At 33.9% G+C, this 18,317-nt stretch overlaps 1 protein-coding gene and 1 pseudogene across 1 annotated transcript in view; both read right to left on the bottom strand.

Annotated features, from left to right (window-relative positions):
- The window catches only part of RNF169 (ring finger protein 169), a 78,650-nt gene that overhangs the window by 35,626 nt on the left and 24,707 nt on the right, over positions 1-18,317 (bottom strand). Inside the window, exon 3 of the mRNA XM_039848049.1 lies at positions 1,664-1,810. Within this exon, the coding sequence (XP_039703983.1) occupies positions 1,664-1,810 (147 nt within the window). The remainder of the gene's footprint in view (positions 1-1,663; positions 1,811-18,317) is intronic.
- LOC120590636 (uncharacterized) lies at positions 15,961-16,075 on the bottom strand (annotated as a pseudogene).

Here is an 18,317-nt window from a genome sequence, read left to right as displayed (position 1 = left end):
GTGTCATAGGGGTACTTGAAAGAGAAGAGGGAGAACAAGAAGTTAAAAATCTATTTGAAGGAGTAATGATGGAAAACTTCCCCAATATGGTGAAGGAAATAGATACACAACCCCTGAAAGCTCAGAGAGTCCCCCAAAAGAGGAACCCAAAGAGGCCCCCATACCAAGACACATCATAATTAAAATGCCAAAGGTTTAAATACAAAGAGAATCTTAAAAGCAGCAAGAGAAAAGCAGTTATCTACAAGGGAGCACTCAGAAGACTGGTAGCTGATTTCTCGAAAGAAACTTTGCAGGAAGGGCTTGGCACAAAATATTCAAAGTGAGGAAAACCTTGGATCTACAACCAAAAATACTTTACCCAGCAAAGTTATCACTTAAGAGTCAAAGGACAGATAGAGAACTTCCTAGACCAAAAAAAAAAAAAAAAAAAAGCTAAAGGAATTCATCAACCCCAAGCCAGTATTACAGGAAATGTTGGAGAGACTTCTTTAAGAAGAAAAAACATGTATCGAAAACATGAATAAAGAATGATAATAACTACATATCAATGAACAAGTAGCTCAAATAGAAAAGAATGAAGTGCTCCAAACAAAGGATAGGGTGGCTGAATGGCTAAGAAAACAAGACCCTGACACATGCAACCTACAAGAGACTTCAGATTAAAAGACACACACAGACTAAAAAGAGAGGGATGGAAAAAGACATTGCCTTGACGGACCTAGAGGGTATTGTGCTGAATGGAGTAAATCTGATAGAGAAAGACAAATACCACATGATTTCATGTGTGTGTGGAATCAAAACTAAATAAAAACCAACAAAAACAAACTCATAGTGGCTATTATACGGGAGGGGGATTGGAGGGACGGTGAAAAGGGGCAAAGAGATTAAGAAGTACAAACAGATAGTTACAAAATAGTCATGGAGATAAAAAGTGTAGCATAAGGAAAATAGTCAATAATGTAAGTAAGGGGGAAGAAGGGTACCTAATTTAGTGGGGTGATTACTCTGAGTTATATAGATCTCTAAGTACTATGCTATACAACTGAAACTAATGTATTATATGCCAACTATAATTGAAAAAAAAAACTCATTGAATTGTACAATGTAAATATGAGCAACTAATTGCCTATTGTATTTCAATAAAGCTGGGGGGGTGGGGAAAATTCAGGCAAGATTTTGCCCAATTAGAAGTCTAATTAGGTTAAATTTAAATGAAGTATCTAATATAATATATTATATATATATAATACCTTATGTCTAGCACTGTGCTGCTTAGGGCATGATAAAAAATAAAGGGAAGTAAAACAAGATTTAAGGAAACCTAGTAAAGGATATAAGACATACAAAATTCAAATGTCAAATGACAACACATTAAGTCAAAATGACAATATACATATAAAACTTACCACAAGTAGTAGACTATACCAGGTTTCTCCTCTCACCTTTTCCCCTTACTCTTACTCTCCACATAAGCCTCATTGTCCCTTTTGTAAATTATTTTCTCCAGCTCTCATCTGGACACTAAGATCCTCATTATTCTTCAGCTGCATAGTCAAATGACTGTTACTGGTCTCATATCATAGTTCGCCAGCAGATCCATGTCACTTGGGCTAATGGCTGATTTTGAGGCAGATGTCCATCAAAAAGGTGATCTACTTACACGCTCCAGATTTGTTTTCAGTACTAGTGGCTCATCTCTTTTTTTCTGTTCATCCATTTTCCTTTTCCCGGTTTCTGTATCCTCTGGTAACAGTTTGTGGATTTGATCTTCAGAGGTTTTCTCCTCTTGTAGCTTTTCTTCTTTCAGCTAAAAATACAAATCACACAAAGACAGAGTTTTAGGTGACTATAGACTTAAAAACATCTTTTACTCAGTGGTCTATTAGAATAAACAGATCACATGGCAGTTTTGATAACATTTTCCTTATTTGCTATAAAGCCCTCTTAATTTTTAATGAGTCTTTTACTTGACTCTTGCCAAACATGCTTCATGGCCTAAGATTTAACTGCTTTGCATTCTTGAGCAATGTGAAACCATAAAAACTAAGATAATACACAATCAAAAAATAAGGTTTATTCACTTTGCCAAAAAAGGCTGAACCTAAAAATTTTCTTATTCCCATAAACCAGATATAAATTTACTGGACCAGGAGAACAGCAGAGATGTAGGCCAAAGAGGGCCAGAGAAGTTTGGCTAGGCAAGACAGGTCTTTATGCCAGGAGCAACAGAAAAAATGACTTCTCACAGTCCTATAATTTATGCTATTATCCTGTGGTCCAAAGAATAGGTCAAGATTATATGACCTACAAATAAATGTAAGGCAGAGGCATATGCTCCTCATTTGGGGGAGGTAGCATGTCATGAAAATAAGATAGGCTTTGCAATTAAACCTGGGTTCTAGTGGTCCTGTCACTTATTTATCAGCTATATGATCTTTGGCAAATGAACCATCAAATGCTCACCTACAAAACAGGAATAATGCTAATTACTTTGCAGATACTGTTATAAGTAAATGATAATTAATTACTTATTGTATTAATGTCTTGCTGTGTACTTACAATACATCAAGAATTTCCTGATCATTTATTCTCTTTACTGCCCAGGGTTTTAGTGAGATTTAAATGACATAATGTATATGAAAGCAATTTCAGGGTTTTAATCATACTTGCCAAAAATAAAGCTAAAGAATAAATATTTTCATTGGCTCTTGCCGCAGGGTTAAAAAAACAAAACAGTAACAATATTTAGTCTTATCTTTCCAATTACTATAGGTCTGATTCCTGCAAGCCTGAACTAGTCCTTAACACATCGAGTCTAGTAAGAGGTTATGAATAGTTAAAGAACACCATACACAGTGTTCTGTCAGGGAGAGATTCAAATGAAATAAGGTACTTCCAACTCTGCCCAAGTCAAACAACACAAGAGGAACAAAAGCAAATACATACATAGCCAGGGAGAAAGCAAACCTGAAGTCTATACTGACTACCCACATGAAAGATCAGTGCTTTCTAATGATCTTATATGAGAAATTCTTGTTCAACAACTTGACTGAAGGGCATTTCACTTTTAGAGGATAGAGAAGTAGAGTGGCATAAAAGAGAACAAGTTTTAGCATTATAATATTTGTATCATTTACTGAACTCTGTGAGATTCATCCACATAAACCGTTTGTTCTTTCTCATTGTTTTATAGTATTCCATTTTTGACTACAAAATTTAACCATTCTATTGCTAATGGAAGTTTGAGTAGTTGCTAATTTTTGGCTATTTATACATAAACTGCTATGAACATCTTTGAATATGTATCATGATACACATACTGTCTGTGGAGTATATTCTAGAAGAGAAACTGTTTAGTCAAAAGGTATGGATGGGTACACTGCCATAGTTTTCCGAACTGGTTGTACAAATTACACTCCTACCCCGCAGTTAGCAAAATGACAGCTGCTCTCAGCCTTGTTAAACAACACTCAGTACTATTTGTTTTTTTCAGGCATTCCAGTGAGTGTATATTGGTACTGCATTATGACTTCAATTTGCATTTCTCTTCTGACTAAAGATGTAGAACAGCATTTTGTATGTTTACTATTTGGAAATCCTCTTTTGTGAAGTACCCATTCACATAGTTCCCCTTTTTTCTTTTAGGTATTTGGGTTTTTTCCCTAATAATTTGTAGGAGTTATTTATATTTTTTTGGATTTGAAGCAATTTTCCAAAAAAAAAGTATAAATATATATACATAAAGCAGTCTTCCGTTATCTGCGATTTCGCTTTCTGCAGTTTCATTTACCTGCAGTCAGTCATGATCTGAAAATAGTTAATGGAAAGTTCCAGAAATAAACAATTCATAAGTTTTAAATTTTGTGTGGTTCTGAGTCACATGATGAAATCTTGCACGGTCCTCCTCCATCTCACCCTAGGACATGAATCATCCCTTTGTCCAGCAAATCCATGTGGTACATTCCCCACCTGTTTGTTAGTCACTGAGTAGCCATCTTGGTTATCAGATTGACTGTTGTATCACAGCGCTCATGTTCAAGTAACTCTTATTTTATTGTTATAATTACTCTTATTGTGCCTAATTTACAAGTTAAACTTTAGGAAAAAACATAGTATATATAGGGTTCAGTCCTATCTACTGTTTCAGGCATTTACTGGGGGTCTTAGAACATATCTTCCACAAATAAGGGAGGACTATTGCACAAGATATATGTGTGTGTGTGTGTGTGTGTGTGTGTGTGTGTGCGCGCGCGCGCGCATATAAATTTTTCCCCTCACACATAGTAGCTTACCTTTGTCACTCTTTTAATAGTATTCTTTGAAGACAAGGAGTCTCAGGTTTTAATGCAGTTTAATGTTAGTGCTTTTTATATCCTGTTTAAGAAATCTTTAAGGAGCTTATTATTTGACCTTTCACATTTAGATCGACAATCCACTTAGAATTGATTTTTTAAAATCAACTTATGTGAAAGCATAGTCTATATATGATAAAATGCACACATATGGAATGTACAGCTCAATGAGTTTTGACAAATGTAACCATCTCCGTAATCAAAATAGAGAACATTTTTGCCACCCAAGAAAGACCCTTGCAGGCCACAAGCAATCAATCACCCTTCCCACTGCCCCAGGCAACCCCTAATCTGATGACTATGACACCTTAGATTAGTTTTGCCTATATAACATCATACAGCGTATATTCCTTTATGTTGGCTTAATTCACTCAGCATATTTTTGAAATTCATCCATGCTACTGAGTTTGTCATTAAGACATTGTTTTTATGGATGAGTTATATTCCATTGTATGAATGAACTACAATTCGTTTATCCATTCAAGTGCTGGACATTTGGGTTTTATTTAGTTTGGGGCTATTATGAATAAAGCTGCTATGAACATTCATGTCTTTTTGTGGACAGATGTTTTTATTTTGCTTGAAATAGCTACAAGTGGAATTGCTGAATCATAAAGTATATGTTTAAATTTACAAAGCAACTGCCTAAATGTTTCCCATGGCGGTTATACTAAACACTTTACCAGCATACCTCAGAGATACAGTGGGTTCGGTCCCAGACCACCACAATAAAGCGAGTTTTGTGATAATTGCTTTATGTTTTTTGCTGGTAGAGAATCTTGCTTTCAATTTTTAAAAAAGGCAACATCTGTTAAGGGCAATAAAATGTAGCGCAATAAAAATGAGGTATGCGTGGTATACTCCCACTAGCAATGCATGAGAATTTCAGGTAATTCACATTTTCATATCATTCTCACACTTGGAATTGTTAGCCTTTTAATTTTAGCCAATCTAGAGTGTGTAAGGTGGATTTAATAAGTATTTCCCTGCTGGCTAATTGTGTTGAGCATCCTTTCATGTGCTTATTAGTAGCATATCTTTTGTGAAATACCTGTTCAAACCTTTTACTCTATTTTTGTTACTAAGTGCAAGAGTTATATAAAATCTGGATACAAGTCCATTGTTAGATATCCATTTTGAGAGCAGTTCTCCCTTGTCTTTGCCTTTTTACTTCCTTAATGAGTGGAAGTTTATAACATTGATGAAGTCTAATATATATATATATTTTTTTTTCTATTAGGATTTTTTTGTGTTCCTGTCTAGAAAAATCTTTGCTTACCCTAAGATAAAAATGTTTTTCTACCAGAAGTAAACCCATATTTATATGGGCAAATAATTTTCGACAAAAAAAAAAAAGCCAAAAACGTACAGTGGAGAAAGGAAAGCCTCTTCAATAAATGGTGCTGGGAAAACTGGAAAGCCACCTGCAAAAGAATGAAACTAGACTGTTGTCTATCACCACACACCAAAATTAACTCAAAATGGATTAAGGACCTGACTATAAGACCTGAAACAATAAGATGCATAGAAGAAAACATAGGAAGGAAACTCAAAGACCTCGGACTTAAAGAAGATTTTATGAATTTGACCTCAAAGGCAAGGGAAGTAAAAGCAAAAATAAATGAACGGGACTATATCAAACTAAAAAAGCTTCTGCTCAGCGCAAAAGAAATTGTCAACAAAGTAAAGAGACAACCATATGAATGGGAAAATATATCTGCAACCAATACCTCCGATAAGGGCCTAATATCCAAAATATACAAAGAACTCATACGATTCAATAACAAAAAAACAAACAATCCAACCCAAAAGTGGGCAGAGGACCTGAACAGACACTTCTCCCCAGAGAATGGCCGACAAATATATAAAAAAGATGTTCAACATCCCTAGCTGTTAGGGAAATGCAAATCAAAACCACAATGAGATACCATCTCACATCTGTTAGAATAGCTATAATCAAAAGGACAAGTAATAACAAATGCTGGAGAGGATGTGGAGAAAAGAACCCTCATACACTGCTGGTGAGACTGCAAATTGGTACAGCCACTATGGAAAACAGTATGGAAGTTCCTCAAAAAGCTAAGAATTGATCTACCATATGATCCAGCAATCCTTCTACTGGATACTTATCCCAAAGACTTGAAAACTCATACCTGAAAAGATATTTGCACACTGAGGTTCATAGCGGCATTATTCACAGTGGCCAGGACATGGAAGCAACCAAAGTGTCCTATGATATATAACTGGCTGAAGAGGCTGTGGTACATATATACAATGGAATATTATTACTCAGCCATAAGAAGAGATGAAATACTGCCATTTGCAACAACATGGATGGACCTTGAATTAATCATGCTAAGCAAAATAAGCCAGATAGAAAAAGTTGAAAATCACATATCACTTATATGTGGGATATAAACCTAAAAGCAACAAATGAACAGGACGAACAAAGAGACTTATGAACATGGACAATGGACTAGAAGTTATCAGAGGGTGTGTTGGGGGGGGCAGATGGGGGAAAAATTTAAATCATTTCTTCACTTAAAAAAATGTTTTTCTTCTGTTTTCTTCTGCAGTTTTAGCTTTTAAGTTTAGTCTATACTGTATAAAAGTGTAGAGATCAAGATTCACTTTTACTTATTCATAAGATACAGATTATTCCAGCACCACAGTTGAAAAGACTATTCTTTTGCCACTGAATTACTTTTGTGCCTTTGTGAACATTGACTATATATGAGTGGGTCTGTTCCAGGACTATATTCCATTGGTCTACATGCCTTTTCCTTATACCAATACCATGCTATCTTGATGACTAGGATTTTATAAGTCTTGGAATCAGCTAATAAAGTCTTCCAATAATAACAGCCATAATTTGCAGACGATATAATCCTCCATGTAGAAAATCGACTATCTCCTACCAAAAAAAGCCACTTAGAACTACTAAATGAGTTTAGCAAGGTTGTAGGATAGAATATCAAAATATAAAAATCAACTGTACTTTTATATACTTGCATGAACAATTAGAAATTGAAAAAAATGTTAATGCCATTTATAGTAACATCCAAAAATGTGAAATACTTAAGATAAATATGATGAAAGATGTGAGAGCTGAAAACCACAAAGCATTGCTGAGAGAAATTTTAAAAGACCTAAATAAATAGAAGTGATATACTGTGTTGATGGATCTGAAGACTCAATATTATTGAGATATCGGTTCTCCCCAAATTGATCAGTAGATTCAGTCCAGTCCCAATAAAAATCCCCGCATGCTTTTTTGTAGAAATCAGCAAGCTGATACTAAAATTCAGTTGGATATACAGAGAACCATGAATAGCCACAATAACTCTGAAAAAGAACAAAGTTGGAGGATTAACACTACCAAATTTCAAGACTTACTATAAAACTACAGTAATCAAAACAGCATGGTATTGGTATAAAAATAAACAAGTAGATCAACTGTACAGACAGAATAATACAGCCTAGAAATAAACCCCACACACGTATATGGATAACTGATTTTTGACAAAAGTGCAAACAAAATCCATGGAGAAAATAGTTTTTTCCACAAATGATGCTGGAACAACAAGGACATCCAAATGCGCAAAAAGTAACTTGGATCTCTACCACACACCATATATAAGAATGAAGTCGAAATGAATCATAGACCTAAATGTAAAGCCTAAAACTGTAAAATTTCCAGAGGAAACATAAGAGAAAAACTTTGTGACCTTGGCCTGGGCAACGAATTCTTAGATATAACACCAAAAGCACATGCACAAAGAAAACAAATCATAAACTGTAGTATTAAAAGTTAAAATCTGTTCTTCGAAAGACTCTAAGAGAATGAAAAAACTGAGACAGACTGGGAGAAAAATAATTGCAAAGAATATACCTGACAAAAGATTTGTATCTAGACTCTATAAAGATCTCTCAAAATATACAACCCAGTTAAAAAAAAGGCAAAAGTTTTGAATGAACACCAAAAAAAATACACAGAAAGCAAATAAACACAAGACAAGATGCTCAGCATTATTAATCATGAGGGAAATGCAAATTACAGCTACAATGAGATACTACTACACACCAGTTAGAATTGTTAAAATTAAAAAGACTGACATACCCGATATTGGTGAAGATTAGAAAAACTAGAATTTTCATATACTAATGGTAGGAATTAAAATGGTAAAATCACTTTGAAAAAGTTTGGCAGTTTCTTTAGAAATAAAATATACCCCTACCACATGATTCAGCCATTTCATGCCTAAGTATTTACCTAAGAGAAAAGGAAACATCTCTGCACAAAGGCCTGTATATGAAAGTTCATAGCAGCTTTATTTGTAATAGCCAAAAACTAAAATCAACCCAAATGTTAACAGATAGATAAATTAACAAAACCACACAGTGAAATATTACTCAGCAATAAAAAAGTAAACCATTGATACACGCAACAAAGTGAATAAATTTCAAAATAAGTATGCTGAATGAAAAAGCCAAACGAAAGCACAAACAAAAAAAATGCAAATTGGACTTCATAAAAACTGAAAACTTTAGTGCAAAGAACATTAACGGAAAAGTGAAAAGATAACCTACAGAATGCAAGAAAATATTTGCAAATCATATATATATATATATATATATATATGATAAGGATTTAATATTCAGAATACATAAAGAACTCTTACAACTCAATAACAAAAAGACAACCGAATTCAAAATCAAACAAAGGACTTGAATAGACGGTTCTCCAAAGAAGAGATACAAATACTCAAAAAGCACATTAAAAATGCTCAACATCATTGTTCATTAGAGAAATATAAATCAAAACCATAATGAGATACCCATTGGATGACTATATAAAAAAATAATAAGTGCCAGCAAGAATGTGGAGAAATTTTTGGAATCCTCACACACTGCTGGTAGGAATGTAAAATGGTGCAGTTGCTGTGGAAAACAGTTTGACAATTTCTCAAAAAATTAAACATACAATTATTGTATGACCCAGCAATTCCACTCCTGGGTATATATCCAAAAGAACAGAAAACAGGGACTCAAACAGATAGTTGTTATGGCAGTGTTCATCGCAGCATTATTCACAATAGCCAAAAAGTGAAAACAACCCGTTGTCCATCAAGAGATGAATGGATAAACAAAATGTGATATATACATACAATGGAATAGTATTCAGCTGTAAAAAAGGAATGAAGTATTAAAACATGCTATAGTGTGGATGAATTTTAAAAACATTATGCCAAGTGAAATAAGCCAGACGCAAAAGGGCAAATATTGTATGCCTTTACTTATATATCTAGAATAGGAAAATTTATAGAAGTAAAAAGGTTAGAGGTTACCACGGGCTGGGGGGATGGTAGAATAGGGAGTTACTGATTCAAGGGTACAGAGTTTCTGTTTGGAGTAATAAAAAACTTGTAGAAAAACACAGCAGTGATGGTTGCACAACATTGTGAATGTACTTAAGGCTACTGAATTGTACAGTTAAAGTGGCAAAGTTCATGTTACATATATTTTATAGCACTTAAAATTTTTTTTACAAGTCATATAATGTATTCTATAAGCATCATAAAGTCCCAGCTAGCTTTCTACCATTTTAGATACTGCAGTAAATATCTTGCATGACATGTTCATTCAAGGCTGCTAAAATGTAGCCTGTTCAGAATCAGGTAGGTGAATTTTCCACTAACAGCTAAACACAGAGCCAAATAGAATTCCTACTCACAGGGCAATGTTCCATAGAAAGAACTAGTTACTGAAATCACTAGATTCTTAAATCCTGTTCATGCAAGGGCAGAATTGCCTATACAGTATTTGTAGCTAATCCACATGTCTTGAGTAATATTCATTTCACCATGAAAAATTATCTATATTCATAATTGTAGAATCTGGGTAATGGGTATATGAGGTTTCATTTTATTGCTCTCAACTTTTATATTTGTTTGAATACTACAGAAATCTAAAATTTAGAAACCATTGTTTTTAAAAGCTTTGTTAGAAGGGAAAGTACACTTCCATACGTGGAAGCGGGCCTGAGCAAGAGAAGTTTGGCTCAAAAGGCCTAGAAGTCATTTCTAATGCTAGGTAACACACCTCACTCGGGTATTAGGTGGTGATAGAAATAACTGAAAGGCTTAGAAGAACCTATGTAGTGAAGGTTCTGATTACAGTCTTTCAAATGCTAAGTAACTACCCCAGAGTGTATATTCCCTGTTAGTACTTTAGATGTTAACTAGCCATCCTTAGAGTATAGAATGAACACATAAACATACCACAGTATTTCAAGTGAAGTATTTAAAAATACATCTCACAATACCCAGAATATACTTCTATCATGAATTTTAAACACAAATTACTATATCCAATTACTTGTTTTCAAGCCTCTTTCTCAGACACTGTGAGCTTCGTTTGATCATGGACCATGTTCTATTAATTCTCAAACTTGAGTTTTAGACACAGGGTCTGTATTCGATAAGTTCAGTTCCACAAATATTTGCAGAGCACAACAGTCTGTATTAGGCACTATTTCTAGTGGCGGACATCCCTGACCAAAAATGACAGTTGTTCACTTGGGGCTTATATTCTAGTAGAATGTGGCTAAATGAATGATGAGGTTGGACCAACCAAATTTTAAAAGATCCTTCCAACAAACATTCTCTTATGACACGAACTATATCTATTTTAATGATTGTATCAGTCCCTGTGCTTTAGCGAGTTTCTCTCAATTCCACAATAAAAGGTAACCAACCTGAGAGTATCATGGACACAGGGCTGATGGGAGGAGTGCTGCCCAATGGCACTTTAAAGACCACACATTCAAGCATCCGTAATTTTCTTATCTGAATTCGTAAAATGGTCCACCACCCAATGATAATAGACTTCAGAAATACTTTGTGAGAGTTGTGGGGCCATACAACCTCGTGTTGTTTCATTAATCTTACCCCTAACACACAAGTAATAATGGATTTTTTTTCCTATAAAATGATATGTGAAAACATTCAGTAAATTATTTGAGTTACACACATTTAAGTCATTTTCTACATTTTCTAGTTACCTCTGGACCAAAGACACAGGGTCTGTATTCAATAAGTTCAGTTCCATAAATATTTGCAGAGCACAACAGTCTGTATTAGGCTCCTAACGAGTTCACAAAGGTAGTAATGGGAAAATTTGAAGTTAATTTTCAATATATTTTTAGCAATCTAACAAATATACTTATGTCCATAAGATTGTACCTACTAACTACCACTATCTCAAAAAATAGATTGACTATATTTTTGGTGCTGTCTAGGATTTATTCTTTAATAGAAAACATTAAAAAATATTTTAAATTCTTATGGGGATTATGAAAGCAGTTTAATACAAGCTGATAAAATTGGGGACTGCTTCAAAACACAATGAACTTGTTAATTAAATTTGTGTCAGAGCATTTCAATTTGCTTTGGTATGGACAGCAATTAACACTTTATATGGTTCCTAGACTATCATTTGGTACTAACAGTTACCACTTCTATAGGATCTTCTTGGTAACTATTGCTGATGCTGCCCACAGATAAACTAGGACTACTTACAGCTTCCATTTTACAGCATCCTGAAATCATAGCAAATGAACTCGCGCACACAAGACTAGAGCCATGATGACATCTATTTGAGCAATCACATAATAGCACCAAAATAACTGATTTGCTCTTATGACACAACCTAATTTTAAAGAAATTACACTGATGATACTATACTCGCTTTGCTTTAAATTCTCAACCACCCTTCAATTTAAATGTTATGTTTAGAATTAAGCATATCTAAATATGCCAAGAAAACATTTTATAAATTTCCTTTATGTAATAAGGTGTTTAAAATTAGTTCTAGCTTTGAGATTATTATATGCATTATGAAAAAGTACATATAAAATTCATTGTAGGCATTCAAGTTTACACATAAATTGAACCAGCAGATACTATGTAAGTTATAAGTTTAGTCGCCAAGCTAAAAAGCTGAATGAAAGGAAGGACATTCACTTTAAGACAAGCAGAAAATAATTTCTAAATCGCTCATTATAAAAAAACAAAGACAGGCCTGCTTGTCCAGAGTTCAAGAATATTGGGAATTCATTTGTAGTTCATACCACTAATTTTCCAGCTTTCAAATATGACAGCCATTTCTTACTCAAATGAACAAATAACTAATGACAGCAATGGAGGGGGGTGACTTTGTGCTAGATTTTTTTTTTTAGAATTCTAACTTTTAAAAAATAATAATGATATGTGGATTATTATGTGCCAGGCACTATTTCACAATAACCCTATAAGCTAACTATAATGTCCATTTTACAAACCAGAAAACTAGACACAGAGAGATTAATTTGCCCAAATTCACATGCAGTCAAAATTTGAACTCGGTTGGCTCTTAATCACTATAATATAGTGCCTCTCAGATTAGGGTAAAAGAGCCTCATCATCTGTACTGTGATTTGTTGAGCACCTGCATATTTAAAAAAAAAGTTTTAGATAAACAAAAAGTTGACTCTCAGATATAAGCAGCAAATGACTTTAAACTCTCATTTGAATCCAGAAAAATAAACCAAGCTTGCAATTTCACCAAAAGCATATTACCTGTGAATTTTTATACAAATTTGGCTAGAGATAGGAAATTTTAATTGTATTGTGGAATTTTTTAAAAATACTATATTTTCTAAAGTTATTTCTGATTCTTGAATGGTTGGGCTGTAAGAAAAACACTGGTATACATTTGATATATTACAATGATATTTCTTGTTATCCTATACAGCCATTAAAAATGTTGGCATGGATCTAAATTTATTGATATGGAAAGTTTCATCTGATATGCTAAATTAAAAGGTCAGTAAAAATGGTAATATAACATGATCCTTAATCTGTTTTGTAAAAAGTCTTAAGTTTAAATTTATGATAAAAATTTTAATATGGTTATTAGCAGGATTACTGGTAGTTTTCCCTTCAAATTTTTTTTTGACCTGAACCTTTTTTCTTTAACAGTATTTTATAATTCTGCTTTTATAAATAGGGAAAGTAAAGCTATTTTAATTTACTAAAACCCTCACTAATCAAATATCTTAACAAAATAATTTACTTTTTATTAGAGACAGAAGAGTAGCAACTACTTCTAGAAAATTCTCTAGTTTGGCTTTCAAGTAGCGTTGAAATGATTTTATTTAAACTATTCTCTAAACCATAAAAAACTATTATACTGTACGGTAACCTTATAACTACTGAATAAATATAACTACATAAATGAAAGAGACAAGGAAAGAGAGCACATTGCAGAAATAACACGAATAACTTGCTATTCTAATTAAATCTGATCATCCTTTGAATTTCCCAAATGTGTTATTTTCTTTAATAAGCACATTACTTGATAAAGTTGTTTCTCATCTGGGTAGCTGTAAGTAGCAAAAGGAAAAAATAACCATATAAAACATTTAAAAATTTTGAGCATCCTGTAAGATAACTGTTCTCCCCTCATGCCAACAAAACTAAAACTTATTCTTTTCCGTTTTTCCCTCTTAATACCATACAGCTTACCTGCTCTTAAAGATGTACTAGGAAATTCTGTATCTGTTTTCTGGTTCCAGAAAGAGGCATGTCAGCACATGCCAAAAGTAAGTATTTCCTCAAAGATTACATAATAACATTTCAGAGGAAGAAAAAAAATTATGTTGTAGCAAAAAGAACTCTAGAAATCTTAAAATACATCTAGTTCTATCATGAGCCAGCTGTACATCCTTACACAAGACATTTCTCTTAAAAGAAGGGGCTTTGAAACTATATGATCAATGATTCAATCAGCATCTAATGAATACCTCTGCAAGATACTATATTAGATGCAATGGAGAGTTAGAGACTAAACAAACAGATCCATCTTGAAAGATTTTACAATCTAATAGGAAAATTTAAAACAAACAAATAACCTGCTGCTTCTGCAGTGTGACAGAACATATTTTAAACTTACCAGGTAAATACAAGGTTCTTTTAAAATAAGTAAATTTAAAAAGGCGGGGATGGTAGCAGTAAGGCCAGTTCAGCATTTAGCTCATGATGCACTGTATAGCCAAATAGATTTAAGTTAAATGTTCAAGTTTTAATAAAGTATGTTATATTTTATAGTTCATGGCAGAAAGATAATAAAAGGGACTTTAAAGATATATAATTTCAAAGATAATTAGGCCCTAAAAGTTTACTTACCTTTAAAAAAATTCCTTCACAAAAGTTAATGTCTGCCTTATAGAGACATTATTCACTTCAGCAATTCATTGACCATATCTGATTACTCTGTGCCCTGGCTAAAAACTAAGAACTGCATGCTTACTGCTTGAATAATTTAGCCAGCAATGGGGAGAAAATACCCCAGAAAAACAAACCAGTGGGGAAGGAGAGAAAAAGAAAATGGATAGGTCAGTAAACCAATGCAGAGAAAGCCTAAACTACTCATGATCCACAGAATTATCAAAAGCAGTTCATCTTTCCCACTACAGAAACTAGGTAGATAGGCAGGCTAGAAACAAAGGCTGTTTTTTCCCCTACTTTCAACCTTCCAGAGTCCAGTGATTCCAAGACAAACAAGAGCATGCTGGATCATATGTTTCCCAGCTCTAACATAAAACAACTATTATTTAACCACCTGGTCAAAGTTAAACACCTAACATACTCTATATGCAGAATAATGGTGTAAATAAGAAGCTAAATTCAACAAATAAATAGAACTTATAGAGAGGAATAAATTATTTCAAAAGACAAAAATTACAAAATCTTACAGAAAATGGAAATATAAAATCAATATTGAAATAACTTCTCCCTAAAAGTTTTTTTTCATTTCAACATATTTATTGCACACAAGAATATAACAATGTGCATGTGCATATATATATGTATATATTTTAAGAATGAATAATTCCTTAAGCAATGTAGCAAGATGGAGGACTGAGCACATGCTAATGCTCTTTGCCCTTAAAACCCCATAAAATGTCAGAAAACTTCTTTTTCAGAAAAGCAACAAAAAAAGCATGCCATTAGCAGTTAAAATCACAAATATCCAAAAGATGGAACTGGTTTTCACCTCTAAAGTTTATAAACAAGCAATTCATAGAAAACACATGACTGGCCAATAACCATACGATGCTCCTCCTCTCATAATTACGGAAATGTAAATTAAAATGAGATACGATTTTATTCAGATTAGCAAAATATTAAAGATAATGGTTTGGCAAGGATTTGAAAAAAAGGGACTCTCTTTTACTGTTGGTAAGAGAGTAAGTTGAAAAGTCTTTTTAAAAAGTAATTTGTAAATATCCACCAAAACACAGAATGCATATACCATCGACCCTGCACTTTCACTTCTAGGAATCTAACCTAAAGGAAGTATTTGCTCACATATGTTCATGTGTGTTCAGTGCAGTTCTCTCTTAAATTGAGGGAAATGGGAAACTTTCTTTCTTTTTTTTCACTTTATTTTATTTATTTATTTATTTACTTACTTACTTATTTATAGGCAAGGCAACCCTTGGTTGACCTCACAGATTGCAAGGACCTTGTCAGTTTACAATCCCTTATTTTTTTATTTTTTACGCCTATAGCACCTGGTCTTCCTAGGTGGTGTCCCAAGTACTAACCAGGCCTGACCCTGCTTAGCTTCCAAGATCAGACAGGATCGGGCTTGTTCAGGGTGGCATGGCTATAGACAAAATGTGAAACAATTTAAATGACCTTTGATAACGGAATAGCCATTAACCAAGTGAATTATACCTCATCCATATTATGAAATATCATTCGAAATGAATGATATTTCATAATACATGAAAGCCCCTGTGACCCCCAAAATTATATTGCTAGTAAAAAGAAGCAAATTATAGAGTAGATCATATTCCTCAAAAATCCTAGTTTCTTTGAAGTATTTACCATCAGACTGCAATACCTACAGCCCTTCTTTGTGGGTAGTCACCTACCTCTGTCAATTCCCCTAATGCACAGAAAAGCTTATCATCTGTTTCTCTCCAACTACCCCAGGGATCATTCCTGAAGATGTCAATATCAGTATGCTTTTTCAGTTCCTTTACTTCCTTCTAAATCTTTTTGTCCATCCTACTTCAGTTATCTATTCCTATGATCATTCCTTAAATGTTCTCATGTCCAATAACTAAACCACCTCCCATTCTCACTTTTAAGCCTCTCTCACATTTAGACCACCACTTCCTAGCTTTCCAGCTTTATTTGTATGCTAGTAGCCCTACTTTTACAATTCTTTATCACTGTTCAAAACTACCAGTCCATTGATTGTACGACTCTCACTGTCCATCATGTACCTTATGTTCTCAGTTCGCTCCATAAATAACCATAGTCTAAAACTATAACAACTTCCTTGTACTAACTTTCAAGTCTACTGACATCTATCCCTACTTCTGGTAAAACCTAAACCCTGGTTAAACCCAACACATTGGTTACTCCAAAAGAGTCTTAATTGGTCTTATTTCCATTCTTGATCCACGAGGCAGAGACTGCCAGATGTCTACCCAATATCTATTCTCTCCTTCCTTAAAAAGAGAACCCTGATTTTACTTAGGAAGTTAATATACCCAGCTAAAATACTATGCTTCCTAGCCTCTCTGGCAGCTAGAGAAAGTCTGTGATACTGAACTATAAAATAAAGGTGAAGCCACCAGGTGGGGCTTTAGAGAAAGCTCTTTAAAAGGACCCAATTCAGATAACATGTGCTCTTTTGCCTTCTGTCTAGATGTGATTCTACAGAAGGATCAGCCAACTTATACCACAATGAGACAGGTACACTTGGAAGATTGGAAGATGTCAAACAGAAAGACAAAAAGAGCCTGAATCTCTGATGTCACAGAGCTGCCATATCAGTCCTAGACTGCCTACCTCTGGTCTTTGGTTTTTGTTACTTGAGAAAAATAAAACTCCTCTTTTGTTTGAGTCATTATTTTGGGGTCTCTATTATTATTCACAATTCCTAACTCCTAGGCCCATTACAGTTTATTCCCTACGCAGCAACCAGAGACCTTTTAAAAGTGTAAAGCCAGATCATATTACTAGCATCCCATCGCACTTAAATTTAGGCTCCTTGCCAGGCCAATTAGGCTTTCTTTGGTCTGGCTTTTCTATCTCCCCAGTTTATCCCCTACCAAATCCCCATATCCATCCACCACTTGCACACTCAGCTCCAGCCATACTATACCTTGAATGAGCCAAACTTGTTTCTATCTCAGGGCCTTTGCATTTGCTTTTCCTTTTGCCTGGTATGTTTTCTCTCTATCTTCAAGCTGATAGCTTGAAATTTTCTATATTCTCCAAGTTCTGAAAAGGTATACCATGACAAAGTATTTGCATATTCTGGAATTTTATTTAAGATGGATTTGTGGTTCTTTTGATGTGGTCTCTGAGAATAATTTCTTAATATGTAGAAAAAAGGTTTGTAAATGATTTTTTTAAACCCAAAAAATGAACGAACAAAAAAAAAAGTCTCACAATACCAATATAAAAGCATGAGGACCCAAGTCAACATTTAACACCCGCATTTAAAAAGGGTCAAAGAATGTATAGTAATTACGTATCTTTTCTCCTTAACATGACCTTGTTAAGACTGATTTTTTTCATTCAGTATAAAATACTGAATAACAATAACAATAATGTTAATAAAATAACAATAATGTTATTGTCTCATCTCTGTTTTATGAAGATGTCTGATTCAGATTAAGTGGATTATCTAACCTTTATAAAATATTAAATGTCCACATGTAGAATAATGATCTAATGTTTATGAAAATGGGTAAGGGATAGTGCTGCAGGAAGAGAGCTGGAAAGGATGATAGAAACCGCGTAACCTAACTTCTTATTACCAGCCTTTTTGAAGTCTTAATTGTCTAGGTGATTCCCAGACAATTAGCTTGAAAATGCCAAAAATAAGATAATG

The sequence above is a fragment of the Pteropus medius genome, unplaced genomic scaffold (assembly GCF_902729225.1).
Source record: "Pteropus medius unplaced genomic scaffold, Ma_sr-lr_union100, whole genome shotgun sequence".
Lineage (NCBI taxonomy): Eukaryota > Metazoa > Chordata > Mammalia > Chiroptera > Pteropodidae > Pteropus > Pteropus medius.
The sequence above is the reverse complement of the archived record's forward strand: the minus strand, read 5'-3'. Positions and strand labels throughout refer to the sequence as shown.